Genomic DNA, 26,107 nt, shown 5'->3' on the forward strand with positions numbered 1-26,107 from the left:
ACCTGAGCGAGTAAAGCTGTTGGTTTTAGTAAATTTGTTGGCTAGGAAAATATGATAAAGAAATAATAACTTTCCCAACATTTACCAATAAGCTGGAATGCTCAATATTTTAAATGGGAAAATAATGGTAGTTAGATGGGACCTTTCCAGTGACATCAGTTCAGAAGTTGTCTTCTGAGAATATTTCCAAAGTCTGATTAAAATCAGCTGCTTTTCCAGTTGCATGTGATACTGACTTTCTTTGCATTTGATTTAGTTAGCTAAGATTTTTTCAGTCCTTTAAGTTGACTAGGTTTCGGTTGTACAGAGTGGAAACAGACCCTTCGGTTGATCTGTATGATTATTATGGTTTGAATCTTTTCCCTGTATTATTTCATGTTTATGTTTGGCCATCACGAGCTGATGGGTTTCAATCAGTAAACCCAATGTATAGTTTCATTCTAGACCTGGCTTACACTAACTTAATAATCAATTACTGAAGATCACAATGAGCTGCTTACTGGAGAACATACTGGTTTCTCACCAAGTGAAGAAGGTGTGAGATTCTACACCTCTGAAGAAAGAGACATAAGCTCCATTTGCATTCACTGGTTGATGTGAACACCATTTTCTGTTACACCCATCCCATTTTGTATTGGGTGTCTCCCTGTAAAAGTAATACAAGATTTTCACTTTTTCCCCCTGTTCCTAGTTTGAGGTACCCTGAGAAACCCATGTAATTTCATACGAAAACCTTCTAACATTTGGTGTGCCTTCCCAGTTTTTAATATATTTTCCACATGAGGGTTATGCTTAATTTTTGTGGTTGCTGTCCACCCTCTGGTGGCTTCTGAGAACTAGAAAAAGATGTGTACTGCTTTCATGAAGTCAGGATTTCCTACATCTTCAGTCAATTAATTATGTTTGTGATCACTCAATATAGGAAATGATTTGGTGTGATTTATTATTGTCCGATGTCCCTCGGTAAAGCGAAAAGTTTTGTTTTGCATGCAGTATGGGCAGATCATATCATACAAAGATCATGGTGGTAGAACAGAATGAGGAGTACAAAGTTCTGACTGCAAAGAAGGTGCACAAGAAGTAAGATCAACATTAAATTTGAGAGATCCATTAAGAAGTCTGGTAATAGTAGGGGAAAAAGCCATTGATAATAAAAAAGTATAACCATTCAACATAATTGTTTTGTGTGCTACTGTTTGCCAAAAACTCTTCAAAACCATGTCTATGGAGACTGAGGACAGTATAAAGCTTTGTAGTTCTTTTCATTACGTTTCTGGTAAATAGCTTTCAGCACTAATCATTTTCTTTGAGGAAGGAAAGTAGGATGTAAAAGATGTATAATTGAGAATTGGCAACTGAGTTGTGAACAGCAAGGTCCCACAAATAGGACTGTAATGACTAGATAATTAATTATAGTACGTTAAGGAACAAAGATTCAGGATAAGAGAGGACCCCCTCCCCAAGTGATCTGTCATGAGAATCTTTTGCATCTACCTGAAATGAAAAATGGCTTCTTGGTTCAGCATCTCATCTAATGGAAGATGCCTCTGACAGTGCAGCACTAACTTGTGTGCTGAGATCTCTGAAGTGGAACATGAACCTCCAATCAGTTGTAACAGTGCAAGCTACTTATTAACATAATGCAATTGTACTGCAATGATGTCTTTTACATCTCTCCTTCCTCAAAGGAATTGACTAGTGCTGAAAGTACTATTATCAGCAGCCTCCAGACATTCGCAGTGAGATCATTTATGAGAGAAGTTAGACAGTAAATGCTGTCAGGAAATGTAATGAAAAGAAATACAAAGCTTTACACTGTCCTCACAGTCTCCAAGAAATGAATGTTTCATATTTGCTGTGGCTTTTAAAACTATTTTGGCAAACAAAACAATTATGTTGAGTGGTTGTACTTTTTTTTATTACCAATGGCTTCTTGAAGATTCTAATAATCCTTTTTGTTGCTGTAGCCTAAATCTAGCCTTGACATTCCTCCTTCTGTTGTGTACTCAGAACTCCAAATGAATTATACTTCAGAGACTGCTGAAGTCCTTTTGTATTTTTTGTCAATATATGGCTTGTGGTGTTGCTGGCTTTGGTAGTATTAATCATCCAGGCAGCAGTTAAGAACCACTACATCTGGAGTAACTTAGTGAACCAGTTGGGTTTTTAATGACAATTGCCAATGGTGATATAGTCACCACTAAGCCAATTTTTAATTCCAGATTTTTATTGAATTCAAATTTCATCATCTGGGATTTGAACCCCTATACTTAGAACACTAGTTGAAGGTTCTAGATAAGCCAAAGGTAAGAAGAAGTTGGACCTTTTTAATCTAATTGAATAAAAGCCTGGTGCCTCTGCATTGCAACAGAAATGTTAAATAGGAAGGATGATAATATTGCAGATTAAAATTATCTATGCTCTGTGACTTTGTTATACCTTTATGAAGCATAAATATTTGATTTGAGTTGGCCCTTGCCTTCAAATTTCAAATCTATAGAACCGACTCACAACAATGATTTCTGGTTATTTTAAAAAATTCTCCCTGAACTAAATGAATTAAAATTGTTGGTCAGTTCTCCATTTTATTTTATGACTGTTATTTATTTATTTATTAACTTGCTGCTTTATAAATTTAATTGTGATCTCTGCTGCTCCATTAGTTCGTAGTTTCTTATGTAGCTGTGTTGAGTGTTCATTAGTACTGTATCCCTTTCCCATCTTCAACAGTGTATGGCTCAAACTCTGAGTAACATAAAACTGTAGAACATTTACAGTTTAAACGTCCTGCTTTATTACTACTTCAAATCATTACAACTGTGCAGTCTGCTGTGCATTGTCATCGCATTATTTGGGAATGCCAACACATAATACTTGAATAATAATTAAAGCTAAACTGTCTTTATCCTGTATTGAAATATCACAAGATCAATTTGTATTGTAGATACTGAACACTTGGGTATGTTATGATAGAGCCAAAGAAACTTCAGAGTACAAAGCATGCAGGAGGAAATGTGATTCAGCTTATTTTGCATAGAGCACATTAAGGAATAAAACAACTAGAAAGCATAACCCAATTTGTACTTCCCTTGTGGACAGCATAACATTTTTTACACAGCTCCACTCAGAAGCAGAAATTCTAATGAAGGTAAACAACCACTCCACACCAATCAGCCATTTTGCTAGAACTATTCAAGGTCCAAAGTAAGTTCTTAATGGGAAAGATTGTGTAGATATTTTTAATCAAACTGTTCAGAGATGTGATGACAAACCTTGGGATCAGGTGGTATTTGAACCTAGGCCCCCGGCTCAGAGGTTGGGACAGAACCATGATCCATGAGCATCCATCTGCTGTGAATTCTATACTGACATGTATGCATTAATGAACATATCCTGTAGTGAAATTGCTGATAATATAGAACATGGAGAACTGTTTTGAGAGACTGATTCACCTAACATACATTTATATTGTAACTTCATTAGTCTGCCGTAGTTACACATCGCTGCCATGGTTCCACATTTTTAGATTAGATTAGATTAGATTGCAGCGTGGAAACAGGCCCTTCGGCCCAACAAGTCCACACTGACCTGCCGAAGCGCAACCCACCCATACCCCTACATTTACCCCTTACCTCACACTACGGGCAATTTAGCATGGCCAATTCACCTGACCTGCACATCTTTGGAATGTGGGAGGAAACCGGAGCACCCGGAGGAAACCCACACAGACATGGGGAGAACGTGCAAACTCCACACAGTCAGTCGCCTGAGGCAGGAATTGAAACCGGGACTCGGGCGCTGTGAGGCAGCAGTGCTAACCACTGTGCCACCATGCCGACCTTGCATCCCTCATCGACCTTGCATGTGAAATATTTTACCCCAAATACAACTGAGCCGAACATTAATCCTTGAGTTGATTCAAACATGTATAGAAACAGCAACTTTTTTTCTTGAGCTCTTCTACAAAGTTTCAAACTACACTTGTTTGAAAATTACCAGGAAATATAAAGAGGGCAAAGACAGTCTCAAATACAAAAGTCATCCCATGCAAGACCTACCATTGATATCCATATACTGCTGTGGTGCCGCTAAAGAGCTGCAGCAAAGCGATTGCTAAAAAGGCTTGCATGAGTGGCTACTAAAATTAGCAAAATAAATTGCAAAGCTTTCAAACCGGACAACTGTGGGTCTGGTGACAGGAAATGCTGCCTGGCCTAAAGATAATATGCCTGCGACGGCTCCAAGATAAATCAATGATAAGTAACACAGTAACTGGAAAAGCTACTACAATGTAAAGGAAACATGAATGAAATATAACATGAGTTTGGTCAATGATTTGAACAGAATTAAAACGTTACATGTTCTAAAATAATGATGCTCCATCTAATCAGTGTGTTGTCCTCGCCAAAGAGCAGAGAAATGTCTTCATTAGTATTGCAGTCCGTTATGAGTAGTGTACTTCAATAACATTGAATTTATTCTGTACCCCAAATAGTCTTCACAAAATATAAGTCTAAAGGATTTCCTTTAAGTCTAACATACCTAGATTTTCATGCCTCCAGGTATTTGTACCTCTGTGGTAGGAATCCTGCTTTCTAGTGAGGAGCCAGATGAAAGCTGGCTGGGATGGTGCAACTGGCTGACATCATGATTTCCAACCTCTTGGGATGAGTTATGTAAGCCTCTAGTGGGCAAGGCTCTTTCATATTTGTCACTCAGGTTTTGGTGTGCACAGATTTGTTCATTTATCATGTTGGCATAACCCTCTCTCATGGTTGACTGTATTTTTTCCCCAAGGCTTTCAAATCCCATTTGCAAGCTTTCTTGAACCTTTGAACCCACGTCAGATATACCAGCATTCAGGGAATTTTGAAGAGATGTTCCTATGTTGCTCAGTCCCTGGATAAAAGAGTTTTCTACCACCGATACTATTTGAGGTGATGCCTCCTCCCTGGTAGTCTGGAATGCAGTCAGTTTTTGTTTAAGCAAATTTTGGACATCAGCTAAAGAGCTATTCAGTCTTGACATGGTCAACATCATTCTGTCCACAGCATCATTCATCACTTGCACTGAAGTTAGGAGACTTTGGAGATAGGACTGTTGCTCCACTACTCTCCTTTTGAAAGCTGGTTCATTGATTTCCAAATTTAGCAGTTCCTCCTTTTGCGATTCAGACCAAGGAGTTGTGAGTGGTCTTTTCAAATCGCCTTTGCCCAAGGGAGATTGAGGGTTCTCCAGTACTGATGACTCTAAAGTAGATGCAGATATTGTGGTGCAGCCACTCTGGAGTATGAAAGATTTATTTGGACCTCTCTTTCCTGTGTAGAGAAACCAAGTGAAAGTAAGGTGTGCTGGAAATTATGGTTGAGAATCCATAATTATAGCACCAAGTACCCTGGGGCAGATAAATATCTAATAATTGGCCAAAACAGCGCAAACCTGAGGATAAATGGAGCAGCTACTAACACCTTTGTTGTAGGGACCATGTAGAATTCAGCAAGATAAGTGCAAGACATAATTTTTAAAATACTTAGCCAAATAGATGAACATGTTCAGAACTTGGCTTGTATTGTCTTGAAGAGGGGTCTTCTGGTGCAGTGATAATAAAAACATCGGAGCCTGAGTTTAAGTCCCAACTATTTCAGAAGTAGTCATAACGTCTCTGAACAGGTTGACTAAACTAGCACCAGAAGCTGTTCCATTTGATTTGAGGTTTCCTAACCATGAAGTAGAAATTGCACCAGAATGGCATAAAATATCACTTTTCTTCCCCATCGAAAAGGGTACTAATTACATCAAATTGTCATGACCTGATGTGAATTAAGAAACCTTACACTAGAATCATAGAACCATATAGTACAGACAGGAGCAGGCCCTTTGTCTCACCTTGTCTGTGTCAACCATGATGTCATTTTAAACTCATCCCATCTGCCTGCGTGTGGTCCATATCACTATAATTTCCTGCCTGTTCATGTATCCCTCCAAATGCCTCTTAGAAGCAGATGCAATAGTAACATTTATTACCTCCCCTGGTAGTCTGTTCCAGGCACCTACCACCCTCTGCATAAAATACTTGCCTTGTACAGGTTTTCCTGCTATAATGCATGTTTTGTTTGAATTTGCTATAATGCGATTTGACAAATTAGGGACACTGTTTCTAAAGCACAAACTTTCAAAGTAATTGATTATAACGCAATTCTGGCCCTGCTTTAAGTGATTTTCTTAACACTGGATTGCATGAGAACAGAACTACCGAGTTCTAGCAGAACGGACTGTACATCTCCTTTAAACGTTTCCCTCTCACCTTAAAGCTATGTCCCATAGTATTTGACACTTCCACCCTGGGAAAAAGACTCCTACTATCAAATCTATGTACTTCTACCAGGCTGTACTTCAGCCCTGCTCTATTGAAAACAATCCAGCAAGTTTGTCTCTCTAAGCTAATAACGTTCCAATATAGGCAAACCCTGGTAAACCTCTTTTGCACCCTCTCCAAAGCTACCTTCCTATCATATAGTGACCAGAACTGCACATGTGGCTGAATGTAGCTGAATTCAAATTTTATAAAGATGCAACATGATTTGCCAACTTATACGTTCAATGTTCACAGGTGCGTCAAGGAATGGCAGATAGAGTTTAATTTAGATAAATGGGAGATGAATTTTGGAAAGGCAAATCATGGCATGACTTATAGACTTAATGGTAAGGTCTGGGTAGTGTTGCTGAACAAAAATCTTGGAGTGCAGGTTTATAGGTCCTTGAAAGTGGAGTCACAGATCGATAGGATAGTGAAGAAGGCATTTAGTATGCTTTCCTTTATTGGTCAGAGTATTAAGTACAGGAGTTGGGACGTTATGTTGCGGCTGTACAGGATATTGGGTAGGCCACTTTTTGGCATAGAGATGTACAGCATGGAAACAGACCCTTCGGTCCAACCTGTCCATGCCGACCAGATATCTCAACCCAATCTAGTCCCACCTGCCAGCACCCTGCCCATATCCCTCCAAACCCTTCCTATTCATATACCCATCCACATGCCTCTTAAATGTTGCAATTGTACCAGCCTCCACCACATCCTCTGGCAGCTCATTCCATATATGTACCACCCTCTGCCTGAAAAGGTTGCCCCTTAGGTCTCTTTTATATCTTTTCCCTCTCACCCTAAACCTATGCCCTCTAGTTCTGGACTCCCGACTCCATTGTCTATTTATCCTATCTATGCCACTCATAATTTTGTAAAACTCTATAATGTCACCCCTCAGCCTCCGACGCTGCAGGGAAAACAGCTCCAGCCTGTTCAGCCTCTCCCTATAGCTCAAATCCTCCAACCCTGCAACATCCTTGTAAATCTTTTCTGAACTCTTTCACGTTTCACAACATCTTTCCAATAGGAAGGAGAGCAGAATTGCACGCAATATTCCAACAGTGGCCTAACCAATGTCCTGTACATCCACAACATGACCTCCCAACTCCTGTACTCAATACTCTGACCAATAAAGGAAAGCATACCAAACGCCTTCTTCACTATCCTATCTACCTGCGACTCCACTTTCCAGGAGCTATGAACCTGCACTCCAAGGTCTCTTTGTTCAGCAACACTCCCTGGAACCTTACCATTAAATAGGTAAAAACAATGACTGCAGATGCTGGAAACCAGATTCTGGATTAGTGGTGCTGGAAAAGCACAGAAGTTCAGGCAACATCCGAGGAGCAGTAAAATTAACGTTTCGGGCAAAAGCCCTTCATCAGGAATACAGGCAGAGTGCCTGAAGGGTGGATTTATTTCTCCACCCTTCAGGCACGCTGATGAAGGGCTTTTGTCCGAAACGTTGATTTTACTGCTCCTCGGATGCTGCCTGAACTGCTGTGCTTTTGCAGCACCACTAATCCAGGATCCTTACCATTAAGTGTATAAGTCCTGCTAAGATTTGCTTCCCCAAAATGCAGCACATCGCATTTATCTGAATTAAACTCCATCTGCCACTTCTCAGCCCATTGGCCCATCTGGTCAAGATCCTGTTGTAATCTGAGATAATCCTCTTCGCTGTCTACTACACTTCCAATTTTGGTGTCATCCGCAAACTTATTAAATGTACCTCTTATGCTCGCATCCAAATAATTTATGTAAATGACAAAAAGTAGAGACGCAGCACCGATCCTTGTGGCACTCCACTGGTCACTGGCCTCCAGTCTGAAAAACAACCCTCCGTCACCACCCTTTGTCTTCTACCTTTGAGCCAGTTCTGTATCCAAATGGCTAGTGCTCCCTGTATTCCATGAGATCTAACCTTGCTCACCAGTCTCCCATGGGGAACCTTGTCGAACGCCTTACTGAAGTTCATACAGATCACATCTACCTCTCTGCCCTCATCAATCCTCTTAGTTACTACTTCAAAAAACTCAATCAAGTTTGTGAGACTGGATTTCCTACACACAAAGCCATGCTGACTATCCCTAATCACTCCTTGCCTTTCCAAATACATGTACATCCTGTCCCTCAGGATTCCCTCAAACAACATGCCCACAACTGAGGTCAGGCTCACTTGCCTAAAATTCCCTGGCTTGTCTTTACCGCCCTTCTTAAACAGTGGCACCACGTTTGCCAACCTCCAGTCTTCCAGCACCTCACTTGTGACTATTGATGATACAAATATCTCAGTAAGAGGCCCAGCAATCATTTCTCTAGCTTCCCACAGAGTTCTCAGGTACACCTGATCAGGTCCTGGGAATTTATCCACCTTTAACCGTTTCAAGACATCCAGCACTTCCTCCTCTGTAATCTGGACATTTTGCAAGATGTCACCATCTATTTCCCTACAGTCTATATCTTCCATATCCTTTACCACAGTAAATACTGATGCAAAATATTCATTTAGTATCTTCCCCATTTTCTGTGGCTCCACACAAAGACCAACTTGCTGATCTTTGAGGGGCCCTATTATCTCCCTAGTTACCCTTTTGTCCTTAATATATTTGTAAAAACCCTTTGAATTCTCCTTAATTCTATTGCCAAAGCTATATCATGTCCCCGCTTTACTCTCCTGATTTCCCTCTTAAGTATACTCCTACTTCCTTTATACTCTAAGGATCCACTCGATCTATCCTGTCTATACCTGACATATGCTTCCTTCTTTTTCTTAACCAAACCCTCAATTTCTCTAGTCATCCAGCATTCCCTATACCTACCAGCCTTCCCTTTCACCCTGACAGGAATAATCTTTCTCTGGATTCTTGTTATCTCATTTCTCAAGGCTTCTATTTTCCAGGCCAGCCCTTTACGTGCAAACATCTTCCTCCAATCAGCTTTTGAAAGTTCTTGCCTAATACCGTCAAAATTGACCTTTCTCCAATTTAGAACTTCAACTTTTAGATCTGGTCTATCCTTTTCCATCACTACTTTAAAATGAATAGAATTATGGTCGCTGGTCCGAAAGTGCTCCCCCACTGACACCTCAGTCACCTGCCCTGTCTTATTTCCCAAGAGTAGGTCAGGTTTTGCACCTTCTCTAGTAGGTACATCCACATACTGAATCAGAAAATTGTCTTGTACACACTTAACAAATGCCCCTCCATCTAAACCTTTAACACTATGGCAGTCCCAGTTGACTTCTGGAATTTTGCATTCAGTTCTGGTCTCCATGCTATAGGAAGGATGTTGTGAAACTTGAAAGGATTCAGAAAAGATTTACAAGGATGTTGCCAGATCTGGAGGTTTGAGCTGTAGAGAAAGGCTGAATAGGCAGGGGCTATTTTCATGAGGCGCTGATAGAGTGAATAGCCAAGGTCTTTTCACTAGAGTAACTGAGTCCAAACCTAGAGAGTATCGGCTTAAGGTGAGAGAGGAAAGATTGAAAAAGGGATCTTATGGGAGGCAACTTCACACAGAGGGCGGTGTGTCTATGGAATGAACTGCTAGACAAAGTGGTGGAGGCTAATACAATATTTAAAAGGCATCTGAAATTGGTATATGAATAAGGGTTTAGCAGGATATGGGCCAAATGGGACTAGATTAATTTAGTTTATCTAGTTTGCATGGAGGAGTTGGACTGAAGGGTCTGGTCCTGTATAGTACTGCTCTGTAACTCTAAGACTGGCAAGCATGCCGTAAATTTTCTTTACCACCTGATCCACTTGTGTTACCACTTTCAGGGAACTATGGACTTGCACTCTAAGATCCCTCTGTACATCAATGCTGTTCAGGCTCCTACCATTAACTGTATACTTTTCCTTAGCATTTGATCTCCCAAAAAAAGTGCAGTACCTCACACTTACCCAGATTACATGACCTGATGGCTCAGTGGTTAGCATTGCTGCCTCAGTGTCATAGTGTCTGGGCATGTGCAGACTAGGTGGATTAGCCATGGGAAATATAGGGTTACAGGGATGGGGTAATCTTTGGAGGGCTTGTGTGGACTTGATAGGCCAAACGGCCTACTTTCACACTGCATGGATTCTTTAAACTACATCAGCCATTTCTCCAACCTATCTATATCCCACTGTATCCTTTGACAATTTTCTACCCTATCCACAACCCCACTGATCTTTGTATTGTCTGCAAACTTATTAACCCATCCATCTATATTTTCATCCAACCAGCAGAGGTCCCAGTACAGATCCCTGAGAATAGCACTAGCCATGGACCTCCAACCTGAAAAACACCCTTCCACTACCATTCTTTTCCAAATGTGAGTTTATCCTGTACTGAAGAATCTTCTCAGATAGTTTCCCTACTATCGATGCAAGACTCACTGGCCAATTATTTCTTGGATTATCCCTGTTGTCCTTTTTAAACAAAAGAAGGACAACATCGGCTATTCTTTAGCCACAGGCAAAATCCTAGAAGACTGAAGAGGATATAAAGATCTCCATCAAGGCCCCAACAATCTCCTCCCTTGCCTCCTTCAGTATCCTCAGATACATTCCATCAGGCTCTGAGGTCTTATTTACCTTAAAGTTTTTCAAGATACTCAAAACCATCCCCACCTAAATATTGCCAGTATGTTAACACAGCCCTCCCTAATTTTAGTATCATCCATGTCCTTCTCCTTGATGAATCTCACTGGAGTGAAGAAGGATGAGAGGTGACGTGATAGGAGGTGTACAAAATGATGAGAAGCATAGATAGAGTGAATAGTCAGAGACCTTTTCTCAGGGGAGAAGTGGCTATCACAAGGAGGCATAATTTTAAGGTGATTGGAGGAAGGGGAGATGTCAGAGGTCAGTTCTGTACACACAGTGGTGGGTACGTGGAATGCATTGCCAGCAATGGTGGTAGAGTCAGATACATGAGGGATGTTTAAGCAACTCTTGGATAGGCACATAGACAATAGTAAAATGAAGGATATGTAGGTTAGTTTGATCTTAGAGTAGGATAAAAGATTGGCACAACGTCAAGAGGCTGTTCTGTTTTATGAATCCTGATGGGAAGTACTCATTAAGGACCACACCTCTTCCTTTGGCTCCATGCATAAATTCCCTTCTTGAAGACATGTAACTTTTCCATGGCCTCCCTCTTGCTCCTAATATAGGTGTAAAATGCCTTGATTAATCCTTCTTGCCAAGAATATTTCAAGTCCCCTTTTAGCCCTCCTAATTCCTTATTTAAGTTCCTTAAGGGCCTTGTTCTGCTTTGTTTCCTAAACTTTATATATGCCTCCATTTTCTTTTTGACTAAACTTTCAATATCATTATCATCCAGGGTTTCTGAATCATGCCATCCTCATCTTTCATCCTCACAGGATCATGCTGGTGCTAAACTCTGATCAATTGGTCTTCAAAAGACTCCCACATACCAGATGTGGATTTACTTTCAAACAGCTACCCCAAAACTATTTTCTCTAGCTCCTCCCTAAAACTGTTGTAATTAGTCTTCCCCCAATTAGCAATTTGACCAGAGGACCAGTCTTATACATAATTATCTTAAATACTTTTGGAATTATGATCACTGTTCCCAGAATTCTCTCCCACTGAAACTGAGATCACCTGGCCAGGCTCATCCCCAATATAGGGCAAAAACGAGTACTGCAGATGCTGGAGATTAGAGCCAAGAATGTGGTGCTGGAAAAGCACAGCCAATCAGGCAGCATCCGAGGAGCAGAAAAATCGATATTTCAGGCAAAAGAATTCCTGATGAAGGGCTTTTGCCTGAAACGTCGATTTTCCTGCTCCTTGGGTGCTGCCTGACTGGCTGTGCTTTTCTGGCACCACACACTTGGCTCATCCACAATATAAGGTCTAGTGTGGCCCCTTCCCTAGTTGGAATATTTACATATTGTTTCAAGGAGCCTTCCTGGATTCACCTAACAAATTCTGCTCCATCTAAGCCAGTAGCGCTGCTGTGGTTCTGTTCGCCGAGCTGGAAGTTTTTGTTGCAAATGTTTCGTCCCCTGTCTAGGTGACATCCTCAGTGCTTGGGAGCCTCCTGTGAAGCACTTCTGTGGTGTTTCCTCCGGCATTTATAGTGGCCTGTCCCTGCCGATTCCGGTTGTCAGTTTCAGGTGTCCGCTGTAGTGGCCGGTATATTGGGTCCAGGTCTATGTGTTTGTTGATGGAGTTTGTGGATGAGTGCCATGCTTCTAGGAATTCCCTGGCTGTTCTTTGTTTCGCTTGCCCTATAATGGTAGTGTTGTCCCAGTCAAATTCATGTTGCTTGTCGTCTGCGTGTGTGGCTACTAGGGATAGCTGGTCATGTCGTTTCGTGGCTAGTTGATGTTCATGAATGCGGATCGTTAGCTGTCTTCCTGTTTGTCCTATATAGTGTTTTGTGCAGTCCTTGCATGGGATTTTGTACACTACTAGTAGCGCTATGGGAATCCAGGTCAATCTTGAAGTTAAAATCACCTACTACAACAACCCTGCTGTCTTTATATCTTTCCATGCTCCGGTTACAAACCTGTTCCTTTATCTCTTGCTGGCTCCTGACAGGCCTACGGTATAAATGTGTTGCTGGAAAAGCACAGCAACACATTCTGATCTCCAGCAGCTGCAGACCTTACTGTCTCCTAGGCTGACAGTATAACCCCATCATAGTGATTGAACCATTTCTTATTCCTGAGTTCTACCCATATGACCTCATTAGAGGAGTCCTTCATGATGTCCTCTCTTAGTGCAGCTCTGACATTCTCCTCAAATCAGTAATGCAACTCCTCCAACCCTTTTACATCCCTCTTGATTTCACCTGAAACATCTAAACACTGGAACATTGAGCTGCCAGTCCAGCTGTTTTCTCAACTAAGTTTCTATAATGGCTACAGCACTGAAATTCCTTGCACTAATCCAGGTTCTCAGCTCATCTGCCTTACCTGTTACATTCCTTGCATTAAAATAAATACAGTTCAGACTACCAGTCCCATGTTATTTATTGACCTGGCCCTGTCTGTTCTTCCTATTAGACTTAAGACTTAGTTAACCTCTACCTTTTCCTCAATCACTCCACATGTTGAATCACTGCTCTGGTTCCCAACTCCCAGCACACGAGTTTAAACATTCGAGTGGCACAAGCAAACCTCCCTGGATCTTGGTGTCCCCCCAGTTTTGGTACAACCTGCCGTTCTTATACAGGTCCCTCCTTCCCTGGAAGGGATCCAGATATTTGAAGTCCTTCCTCCTACACCAGCTTTTTAGCCGCACATTAAACTATCCTGTGGCACAGGGAGCAATCCCAAGATTATAACCCGAGAGGTCCTGCTTTTCAACTTTCTACCTAACTCCCTAAATTCCCTCATCTCGCTTCCTGCCTATGTTGTTAGTCCCAGTCTGGACCACAACCTCTGGTTGTTCACCCTCCCTTTCAGAACATCCTGTGCACGCTCAGAGACATCCTTGACCCTGGCAGCAGGGTGGTAACACACCATCATGGAATCTCGCTCGTGGCCACAGAAATGCCTATCTGTGCCCCTGACTATCAAGTCCCCTATCCCAACCTACACATTGACCCTCCCTGCTGTACAACAGAGTTAATCATGGTGCCACTGATCTGGCTGCTGCTCTTGCTTTCCCCAAGAAGCCAGTTCCCTTACACTATCCAAAGCAGCAAACCTGTTAGAGGGGAGAGTAGCCAGAGGGCACTTCTGTACTGCCTGCCTGCTCCTGCTGGCGGTCACCCATCTATCTAGCTGTGACCACATCCCTGAAACTCCTTATCAATAAAACATTCTGTCTCCTGGATGCTCCTCAGTGAGTCCATCTGCTGCTCCAACCGATCCATGTGGTCCTAGAGGAGCTGCACATGGACACACTTCCTGCAGACAAGGTTGTCAGGCATATTTGACTTCTCCCTGATCTCCCAGGATAAGCATACCATTCCATTAACTGCCATTACTACCTTCCAGTAACCACAGGATTGAAAGAAAAGGGAGAGGATAGAAAAAGGAAAAGGATGTATGTCAGCACTGCTGATTAAAGAGGAAACAACACAAGAGTAAGGAAGGATATTAGCTCAGCTGAAATGAAGTTAGTATTAGTAAAGCTTAGAAACACCAAGAGGCAAAAAATTATATTGGGGGTTTTATGTAGACTCCCAAATTGTAGTGATAATGTTGCAGAAGGCATTAGACAGATAATTGGAAAAACAAGCAATACAGGCCCACCTGTCATGATGGGCTACTTTAATCTGCAAATCAAATCAGTAATCATATGGAAGAGGAATTCCTTGTGTACAATAGTCAATCTAGCTGTGCAGGACCACTTGGGGAACATTGATCATAACATGATAGAATTCTTCATTAAGAGTGATGTAGTTGATTCTGAGATGAGGGTCCTGAATCTAAATAAAGGAAATTATGATGGTATGAAGCACGATCTGGTCAAGATAAATTGGGAAACATTCCTTAAAGATTGACAGTGGATAGGTAATTAAGAGTTAATTAAGATTTTAAAAAGCACATGGGTGAACTGCAACAACTGCTCGTCCCTGTTGATCACAAAAATAAAATGGGAAAGGTAGCCCAACGATGTACGAGGGGAATTTGAAATAGTTTTGTATCCCAGGGAGAGGAATACAAATTGGCCAAAAAGACAGCAGACATAAGGATTGGGGGCCGTTTAGAAATCAGAAAAGGAGGACAAAAGGATTGAGTAAGAAGGGAAAAATAGAGAGAGAGCGAGTAAGCTTACAGAGAACATATAAACACATTTGTAATCAGTTTGTAGGTAAGAAGACAAATATGCATCCCTTATAGTCAGAAATGGGAAACTGTAATGGAGAACAAAGAAATATTTAAATACATACTTTGGTTCTGTCTTCATTAAATGAGGACACACAATGTCCCAAAATGTTGCAGAACACAGGGTCAAGAGAAGTGCAGGAAATAATGGAAATCTGTATTCGTAGGGAAATGTTGTTGGGGGAAATTGGTGGGATTTTAAGACCTACTGAGCTTTTCCAGCAAACAATTTTTATTTAGAAAATATCCATGTGATCTGAAACTTTTGAGTCCAAAAGTCCACAAAATAAAAGGGATATGAGATGCTGTTCCTCCAGTTTGCGTTGGATTTCATTTGCAGCAGACTAGAACAGAAATGTGAGCATGATAACAGGTTGGTGTATTGAAATGGCAGGTGACTGAAAAGTCCTGGTCATGTTTGTGGACTGAGCAGTATTCTGCAAAGTGGCCTCCATAATATGGACAGGTTGCATTATGAGCAGTAAATACGGTAAATTAGATTGAAAGATAAATAAGTAAGTTGCTTCTTCACCTTAAAGGAGTGGTTACTCAAAGGCAGCACGAGCCTTGTCAGGCAAAAGAGGGTGATAGTGGATATCAATTATTTAAAACTTCCTTTTAAAAGAAAGAAACACAGCACCTTAGATATACTGATGGGGAATAGAGGTCCATGTTCTCCCAGTGTCTGCGTGGGTTTCCTTCAGTGTCCTGGGATGTGCAGACTGGTGGATTGGGCAAGGGGAATGCAGCATTACAAGGATAGGGTATGGGTGGGTTTGAGTGGGGTGCTCTTTGGAGAATCAGTGTGGACTTAATGGCCAAATGGCCTGCTTAAAACAATAGGGATCATAGAGTCATAGAGATGTACAGCACGGAAACGGACCCTTCAGTCCAACTCGTCCATGCCGATCAGATATCCCAAATCAATCTAGTCCGACTTGTTAGCATCCAACCCATATCCCTCCAAACCCTTCCTATTCATATAGATGCCTTTTAATGATTGCAATTGTACCAGCCTCCACCACTTCCTCTGGCAGCTCATTCCATACACGTACCACGCTCTGTGTGGAAAAAGTTATCCCTTAGCTCTCTTTTATATCTTTTCTCTCTCACCCTTAACCTATGCCCTCTAGTTCTGGGCTCCCCCACCCAGGGAAGAGACTTTGTCTATTTATCCCATCCTTCCCCCTCATGATTTTATAAACCTCTATAAGGTCACCCCTCAGCCTCCAGGGAAAACAGTCATAGCCTATTCAACCTCTCCCTATTGCTCAAATCCTGGCAACATCCTTGCAATTCCTTTCTGAACCCTTTTCACGTTTCACAACATCCTTCCAATAGGAAGGAGACCAGAATTGCACACAACATTCCAAAAGAGGGCTAACCAATGTCCTGTACAGCCGCAACATGACCTCGCAACCCTTGTACTCAGTACTCTGACCAATAAAGGAAAGCATACCAAACGCCTTCTTCACTATCCTATCTATCTGTGGCTCCAATTTCAAGGAGCTATGAACCTGCACTCCAAGGTCTGTTTGTTCAGCAACACTCTCTAGGACCTTACCATTAAGTGTATAAGTCCTGCTAAGACTTGCTTTCCCAAAATGCAGCACCTCACATTTATCTGAATTAAACTCCATCTGCCACTTCTCAGTCCATTGAGCCATCTGATCATGATCCTGTTGTAATCTGAGGTAACCTTCTTCGCTGTCCACTACACCTCCAATTTTAGTGTCATCTGCAACTTACTAACTATACCTCTTATGCTCACATCCAAATCATTTATATAAATGACAAAAAAGTAGTGGACCCAGCACCAATCCTTGTGGCACTCCACTGGTCACAGGTCTCCAGTCTGAAAAACAAGCCTCCACCACCACCTTCTGCATCCAAATAGCTAGTTCTTCCTGTATTCCATGAGATCTAACCTTGCTCACCAGTCTCCCATGGGGAATCTTGCAGAATGCCTTATTGAAGTCCATATAGATCACATCCACCGCTCTTGCCCTCATCAATCCTCTTTGTTACTTCTTCAAAAAAACTCAATCAAGTTTGAGAGACATGATTTCCCACGCAAAAAGCCATGTTGACTATCCCTAATCAGTCCTTACCTTTCCAAATACATGTACATCCTGTCCTTCAGGATTCCTTCCAACAACTTGCCCATCACAGACGTCAGGCTCACCGGTCTATAGTTCCCTAGCTTGTCCTTACCATCTTTCTTATACAGTGGCACCATGTTAGCCAACCTTCAGTCTTCCGGCACCTCACCTGTTAAACTTGACGATACAAATATCTCAATAAGAGGCCCAGCAATCACTTCCCTAGCTTCCCACAGAGTTCTAGGGTTCACCTGATCAGGTCCTGGGGATTTATCCTCTTTTATACATTTCAAGACATCCAGCATTTCCTCCTATTCTATGATTCTATGGTGTAGGACATCAAAGAAATCATGATTACGGGTTTTAAGGGACTGGACAATGGGAGAAAAAGAACACAGTCAAGATAGGAAGAAATAAATTCAACTGGATATGAACAGGCTGACATGATTGGTCTGCCAGTGCAGTCTTGTTTGTGGATTTTGGGAAGAAAGTAGAAATGGTATGGGGAAATCATCAGGTGGGAAGTTGTGGAGGGAAGGTATTGAAAGGAGGTGAGGTCACTGTACAGGGGCAGAAAAGTAGTACTGTTGGAGAGTCAATGCTTTGCTTCTGCGATGTACAGGGAAGTATGCTAGATGAGAACATCATCTTTGTCAGCAGGTTGCATTGAGCATCTATTTTCCCAATGTCAAACCAAAAAAAATCTTTTCTTATTTTAAGCTGTTGAACAATACCTTTTGGGGATTGTTACACCTTTGCAAAGCGTGACCTCCAGAGTCCTGATGACAGAAAACTGTAGAACTTGTGAATTATAACCAATTGCTTAAAGGGTGGGCTTAAATTGCTAATATAGTCCCTCAGGAAATCATCACATAGATTTTTAAAAGCCAAGGGACTGGAGATGAATTCCTAGTTGTGACAGGAGTCATTTAAACTACAGATGGTTCAACTATCTGACACAGACAGCTCTCTACCTTTGATCTCTCCACAAATGAAAGTATGGGATTGAAGCAATATCTAATTTTTGAACAATTCATTCATGAGAAGTTGACTGGGCCCAACATTTATTGCCCACACCTATTTGCTCTTCAGAATGTGGTGACAAGCTGCCTTCGAGATCAACAGCAGTCCATTCAGTGTGAAACACATTAAAATGTTTTCCGTTTTTGAGTTGTCTACAGGGAATCTAGATATGGTTCATCCACTGAAAGTCAAAAATCCCCAAAAAGTGCAGAGATCTTTTTTCTGAGGCTGTGCTTAGTGCCCTGAAATAAATGGATTAAAAATGGTGTTGAAAAGAACTTAAGTTTGCCATAGTCTAACCAGACCACAGGGCTGCTCTCTCATTAATAAGAGATGACTGGTGGTGGTTTAACCTGATGGTCACCGCACCTCAGGCAAGGAGAGAGGTTAAGAGCTTCATGGTAACCTCACCTGTGGGAACTGAACCCATGTTGTTGGAATCACTCTGCATTATAAACTAGCTGTTCAGCCAACTGAGCTACCAACCGCTAAACAAGATTATTAGAAGCAATGTAAATGTAACTTGAAAACAGTACAGATAATACACAACTTTTATTATTTTTGTTCTTTATGGCTTTGTAAAGTGCAACATTAGACCCATACTTTCAATTTATTAATATATGAAGACTGATTTGCAGAAGAGAACAGATACTCACTGTGAGTAGTGTGGACACTTGATGTGATAATACTGTTGGTTGGAGCTTCCTGCCACTGTAAAGAAAAATCAAAGTGGAGGCTTCATATAAATAGAGTAATTATTTTAAATAATTACCTAAAAGATGGTTATTGTTTGTATGTCTCACCTAAAATGACTGGAGAATGCATTGTGCTAAAATTGCTCACTGGTTTTCAGCTATTAAAACTCACCCATTTAAAAATATTAGTAACACATCATTTAAGTCGTTACATTTGTTTTAACCCTTTCATCCGACTCTCAGGGTATCCATGATGCTGCCCCATATTAGGTAAAGCCTAATTAAACTGGTGTGAATTGGAGTTAGGGGTGTAACATTCTAGAAATGGCAGCAAAATTAATGTAATATCGATCTGCTTAAATACAGTTCACAGTCCAGGGATGAATCTCAATCATGTCTGTACAGGTTCCACAGTAATGCTGTGCACTGTAAAATATACATATACATATTCAATGTTTGAGCCTTCAGTCTAATGGTGAAAATTCAGAATTATGGCTATATTTACACTCCCAATATCATGAAATATTAGTTGTAACAGCAGTATGGTGCATTAGGGACTTCTACAATGGTAGTAAGGGTCTACTCTCACTCACACATAGGTGGTTCCTCATCTCAGCTGAATAAGATAGTAGCCAGACACGAAAACGGAGTTAGACTCACAGGAATAGGTACCCAACTTGATTTTGAACATTTTCAGACAGAAAGGTTTCAGACACAGATTGACAGGAGCTCCTTACAGGGTTTTATTTCAGAAGCAAGACAGACCAAACACTACCGAACCCATCTGCCTTGCCAATGGAATAAAAACGGAACTGAATAGAACATATCCTTATTTGTATTGCATGAATATTTCATATTGAGTTGATCTTCTTCTTTTGTTAGGTGTCTATATAGGGAAATAAGATGTTAACAATCTGGCAATGTGATTCTCTGATATAAATGTAGTTTGGGTAATAACATTGGGCCTACATAAGGAAGAGTAGATGATTTTACATGCAAATAGAATTGAGCAAACAAACTCCTTTCCTTGCATTATAAGTTATAGTGCATATAGTATAATTTAATCAAGATTATTTGTTTTGCATTCTGATAGATTAACTACCATCAAGTTGTAAGCTACAGTAAGAGTACAAGGAGTTTTTCATTATGCATTCCCTTAAACAAAATTTCATTTATACAGGCACATACTACTATTTAACTAACCATGTAATAATATTTATGTTTCCTCACATATAAATAATAATTGGGGTTTACAGCTAACGCTGAGGAAGAATGCAATATAATACAAGATTTTAGAAATTTTTCAACTCATTAGTTAAGTAGCAATTAAATGTTAACATAGGGAAATGGGAGGTGATGCACTTTGAGAGGAAAAATATATCACCTACACCTTAGACAATAAGACAATTCTATGAAAGTGACAGAAAGAAGAGGTTTGAGGAACAAATCAAGAAAATCAGATTAACGGGTCAGCAAAACAATTTTAAATGCTAGTACGAGTGCATGGGCTTATTTCAAGGCATATACAATTCAAAATATTTTATTAAAATGTATACATTTGCACTTCACATACTGTGTACAGTTCTGGTCTCCAAACTGTTGAAAGAACTTAGAAACATTGAAGAAAATGTGTTAGGTGAAGGGGTAAATGTAGGGCAATCGGTCTGGGTGGGTTGCGCTTCGGCAGGTTGGTGTGGACTTGTGGGGCCGAAGGGCCTGTTCCACACGAAGTAATCTAATCTAAAAACAAAGTCTACAAATATGAGAGAATAGAGATTACTGCTCTGAGGAAACACTGCTTAAATTGCAACTTTTCTTTTTGCACGCAATGAGAATAACGAATACATTACCACAAGTAGTGATTGAGTTTGGATGGTTTCAAAAGGAAACTAGACAAATGCATAAAGTAAATATGAATAGAATGACAATAGAGATTGACAACAGACTGTAATTTCGATTTCATTCAAGGGGCGACTTGCTATAAAGGGATTGCAATGAAGGTTCAGTAAACTAATTCCTGGGATAGAGGGACAGTTCTAGGAGCAAAGATAAAGTAGACAAGAGATATAGTCTGCGGAGTTGAGAAGAATCGGAGGAGATCTCATTCAAATATACAAAATTCTTATAGGGATTAACAAGGTAGATATCCTGGCTGGAGTTGACCGCGGTTCAGATCAGAGAAGGCTATTTAGGACTGAATGTGGAGGGATGACTTAGCTCAGAGAATGGTGAATTTTCAAAATTGTCTGCCGCATACACCTGTGCATCCTCAATTGTTGAGTAAATTAAAGATTGAAATTGACAGGTTTCTACATGTTAAAAACATCAAGGGAGATAGGAATAGTGCAGAAAAATAGTGTTGAATTAGATCAGCCACGATCTCATTCACTGGCACAGCAGACTCAAAGGGCTGAATGACCTAGACTTGCTCCTATTAGTTATGTCTTCATGTTGAGCATAAATACCAGTCAAGAAGAATTGGGATGAATGGCCTGCTTCTCTTCTGTATATTATATAATAATGGAGCTCATTATATTCAACTCACTTTCCACACTATCGAAAGTTATTTATATTCATACTACACCTTTCTCAACCTCACAATGTTCCAAAGCACTTTATATTTTAATGAGTACCTCATTTGTTGTAGTCACCTTAGGAAAAATGGCAGCCAATTGTCAAACATCAAGATCTCATTTAGCAATGAGCTCAATGAATGGACAATGTGCGTTTGGTAATGATGATAGATAAATGCTGGACCAGATTAGAATCACCCAATGGACATTAACAGACCCATAATTTCCAAGTATAAATATGGTATGCTCTAAGTACAAAAGCAAGTGTACAACCACAACAGATTAGTAGAAAAAGACATGAAAAGAGGAAATAGGAAGCAAAATGTTGTGATAAAAACAGTGACAGTATCAACCTGGTGCTCTAAAGAGGAATAAAATGGTTTCATGGCTTAGAAGGTCACAGTCCTACCCTTTCACATCAACACCTTTGGTCCAATGTAAACCTTGTCAACATAACAGGTCAGTGACATTACCATGACTAGATGGTGATAGACCACTGTATATGGCGGCTGTCTTGTTCAGTGGTGTGTGTCACTACCTCTGGACTGGGAGGCTGGGTTCAAGTTTCACCTGCTCCAGAGGTAATAACTTCTCTGAACAGGTTGAGTAGAAAAAAAGTATAAAATATATTATGTAACTATTTCAAATTTATTTTAAATATACTTGTTAATTTTGCTTTGATTAAAGTGACAATGCACATCTGTGAAAGTGAGAGAAAACAAACAAACAGTGGCTTCTTTGTGTTTTATTAGATTTAGATTTTATTTTCACATGTCCTCAAGTACAGAAGTGCAGTGAAAAGTGTATATTATTTTTTATTTGAAGCATTAAATGCCAAATATGTAAAAATATGTTCACCATTTCAAAATACAAGGTACTGGAGCAGGTACAAAGACTGCTTGTCAACTCATCAGGTTATCATTCCATGTCGATATTGAAATAGTGAGGTGTAAATTGCAAAGGCAAAGATAAAAATGGATCAGCGCTGCGTGGTATGGTCAACAAAGACAGGATGTCAACTTTAAATGGAGTCAAAATAAATGGACAGTGCTGTCCGTATAACAGGTAATTTAAAATTATCAAAGCTTTTTTGGCATTTTATCATCACACTTGCAAGACAACACCCAAATGTTCAATAGATATTGAACTTCTTTGATCAATCATTGTAAACAGAATGGAACTCTGAGCTTTCATTCTCCCTGATGTCTAGCTGCAATATCTTTCTGCAGCAGTACTCTCATGATCACTATATGGAATTGGCTGTGTAATATGATTAAAGTGCATGAAAGCAACATATCATTGTTTCCTAGTTTGGAGACAGTCTACAAGGGATCTATATATGGATCATTCACTGAAAGCAAACAATTCCAATAGTACCCATATCCTCAGTGTGAGGGATGCAGGTTTGGAAGCTTCTGGGGCAAGCTATGCCAGACACCATTTTGGGGAGGGGACATAATGAGCACATGCAGGCAACGTAGAGTTATCATGATATCATGAGTTTGACTGGCGATACTAACTTTGACCACGGTGTTCCAGTTAATGTGCCCTTGCAAATGTGTTTAGCAACAAGAAGGATACCTCCCTTCAGACTAATGCTATTTAAAGGGATCATCAACAATTTTCAAGCTTGTTATCAATTGATACCTGGAGCAGGAAAATTCAGTAAAAAGATGCTCCTCCAAACACATACTATTTCTCTCCTGCATTTGGTACTGATTAATTTTGTAAACCTATCAGTAGCAAATGTGGGAGACAGAGTAGCCTCTGATTGGAAGGGCAGAGTGCTGTGCCAATAGATTTGTTGAGACTGAAGTGTTTGGACTAAGAGCAGCGACAGCAGCAGCAACAGAGACTGCTTGGGGTGTGGGGTTGAGATAGTACAAAGAGTGGGACATCCAATGGACCAATCATAGAGACCTACAGCACGGAGACAGGCCCTCTGGCCCAAACTGGTCCATGCTGACCAAAATGTTCAACCACGCCACCCCATTTCTCTGCACTTGGCCTTGATCTTTCTAACCCTTTCCTAGTCATGTATTTCTCCAAATTTTGTTAATGTACCCACCTCACCCATTTCCTCTGGCAGCTCATCCCATTTGCATACCACCCTCTGTATAAAGAAAAAATTGCCCTCAAGTCCACTTTTATTCTTTCCACTCTAACTTTATTCTGATGTCCTCTCATCCTCAATTCCACAACCCTGGGAAAAAGACTGAGTGCATTCCATCCATGTCTCTCATGATCTTGTACATCTCTATAAAGGTCCCCCTCAGTCTCCTAGCCTCTAAAGAAGAAAGTCTAGCTTGTCCAACCTCTCCCTATAAAGCAGATCATTAAGTCCAGGCAACATTCTTGTAACTTTCTTCTGCACTCCTTCCAGTTTAATAACATCCTTCCTATAACAAGGTGATCAAAACAAGGTGAACACATTACTCCAAGTGGAGTCTCAGCAACTTCCCAACTTCTATACTCAATGCCCTGATTGATGAAGGCCAGTGTGCCAAAAGTCGTCTTCACTGATCTGTCCACCTGTGACTCCACTTTCAGAGTACTGTGAACCTGAACTCCAAGATTTCTCTGTTCCAACACACTCCTTAAAGGCCTGATCATTCCCCATGAAACTCCTACCTTGATTTGACTTTCCAAAATGCAAGACTTCACACTTACCTATATTAAACTCCATTTGCCATTTCTCAGCCCACTTCCCCAGCTGACCAAGGTCCTGCTGCAATTTCTGATAACCTCCCTAACTGTCCACTGCTTATTTTAGTGTCATCAGCAAACTTACTAACCATGCCTTGTACAATCTCATCCAAATCATTGATATAGATAACAAACAACAATGAGCCCAGCACCGATCCCTGAGCCACTCCACTAGTCACAGGCCTCCAGTCCGACAAGCATCCTTCCACTATTACCCTCTGCTTCCTCCCATCAAACCAATGTTGTATCCAATTTGACTGCTCACCCTGGATTCTATGCAATCTAACCTTCCAGAGCAGCCTACCATGTGGAAGTTTATCAAAGGCCTTAGTGAAATCCATACAGACTACATCTACCCTCATCAACCTTCTTGATTTCTTCATCAAAGAACTCTAACAACATTATGAGGCATGATCTCCCACTCCCATGCTGACTACTGCTAATCAAACCCTGTCTTTCCAAATGCATGTATATCTTATCCCTCAGAATCTTCTCAAATACCTTACCCACCACAGTTATTAAGCTTACTGGTCTACAGTTCCCAGGCTTTTCTTTGCAGCCCTTCTTGAATAATGGCACAACATTCACTCCCCTCCAGTCTTCTGGAACCTCACCCGTGGCTAACAATGATGCAAAAATATCAACTAGAACCACCACAATTTCTTCTCTAGCCTCTTGCAATGTTCTTGGATATATCTGGTCAGGGCCAGGAGATTTATTCACCTTCATACATTCTAACACATCCAAAACCACCTCCACTGTGATATGGACTGTCCCCAAGATATGACCACTAACTTCTCCAAGTTCCCAAGCTTTAGGTCTTTCCCCACGATAAACACAGAGGAGAAATATTCATTGAGGACTTCTCCCATCTCCTGCAGTTCAACACATACATCTCCACTTTGGTCTTTGAGGGGTCTGATTTTCTCTCTAGTTACTCTTTTTCCTTTAACATACTTAAAGAACCTCTTTGGATTCACCCTAATCTTCTCAGCCAAGGCTATCTCGTACCCCCTTTTCTCCGTCCTGATTTCCTTCTTCAGTAAATTCCTGAATTCCTATATACCTCGAGGGATTCCCTTGATCCTAGCTGCCTGTACCCAAGCCATGCCTCCTCCTTTTTTCTCATCAAAGCCTCAATATCTCATCATCCAGTGTTCCCTCTTCTTGCTAACCTTGCCCTTGCCCTCACCTTCACAGGAACATATAGGCCTTGAACTCTACTTACCTCACTTTTAAAGGCATCCCACTTACCAGTAGTCCCTTTGCTGACAAACAATCTACACCAATCAACCACTGCAAACTCCTGTCCAATTCCATCGAAATTTGCCTTGCCCAAATTTGTCCCTCTCCATAATGATTTTAAAATTTGTAGAACTTTGGTCATTGGTCCCAAAGTGCTTCCCACTGTCACTACAGTCACCTGTCCTGCCCCATTTCCCAAGGATAGATCGAGTTTTGCCCTTCCCGAGTAGTATTTAGAAATAGTCTCCAAGTTGCTAACAGACACAAGGTTCAAGGTTCCAAATCTCTGAATGGGTTAAGCCAAAGACAAAGGCTCTATCCCAAACCCACAGAGCGGCGAGGGGCGGGTGGGTGAGAGAGAGAGAGAGGGATAGAGATCAAGTGGGACATAAATCCATAACCCTCACTCATTGAGGCTCGTTTTGAACCAGTTAAATCAATCCAAAGAGGAGGTTGGCTAGTAGGTTCAATCTCTCCTTCTGAGCAAGCAGAATCAAGGATGTCTCAGAGAGGGTGCAGAATGTTCTCAAGGGGGAGAGGGGTCAGCAGGAGGTCATTGTACACATTGGAACCAATGACATAGGAAAGGAAAAGGTGGA

The 26,107-nt window shown here is 40.9% G+C and overlaps 1 protein-coding gene across 3 annotated transcripts in view; it reads right to left on the reverse strand.

The window, feature by feature from the left end:
• Nucleotides 1–859: 859 nt before the first annotated feature.
• The window catches only part of cdadc1 (cytidine and dCMP deaminase domain containing 1), a 65,269-nt gene continuing 40,021 nt past the window's right edge, over nucleotides 860–26,107 (reverse strand). For all 3 annotated transcript variants that reach the window (XM_043700416.2, XM_043700415.2, XM_087993020.1), the window contains 2 exons: nucleotides 18,946–19,000; nucleotides 860–5,318 (listed from right to left, as the gene is read on the reverse strand). In XM_043700416.2, coding sequence (XP_043556351.1) covers nucleotides 4,543–5,318; nucleotides 18,946–19,000 — 831 coding nt within the window. In that variant the 3' untranslated portion in view covers nucleotides 860–4,542. The remainder of the gene's footprint in view (nucleotides 5,319–18,945; nucleotides 19,001–26,107) is intronic.

This window comes from Chiloscyllium plagiosum, unplaced genomic scaffold (genome assembly GCF_037043375.1).
Source record: "Chiloscyllium plagiosum isolate Xiang-an unplaced genomic scaffold, Cpla_swu_hap1 HiC_scaffold_12, whole genome shotgun sequence".
Taxonomy (NCBI): domain Eukaryota; kingdom Metazoa; phylum Chordata; class Chondrichthyes; order Orectolobiformes; family Hemiscylliidae; genus Chiloscyllium; species Chiloscyllium plagiosum.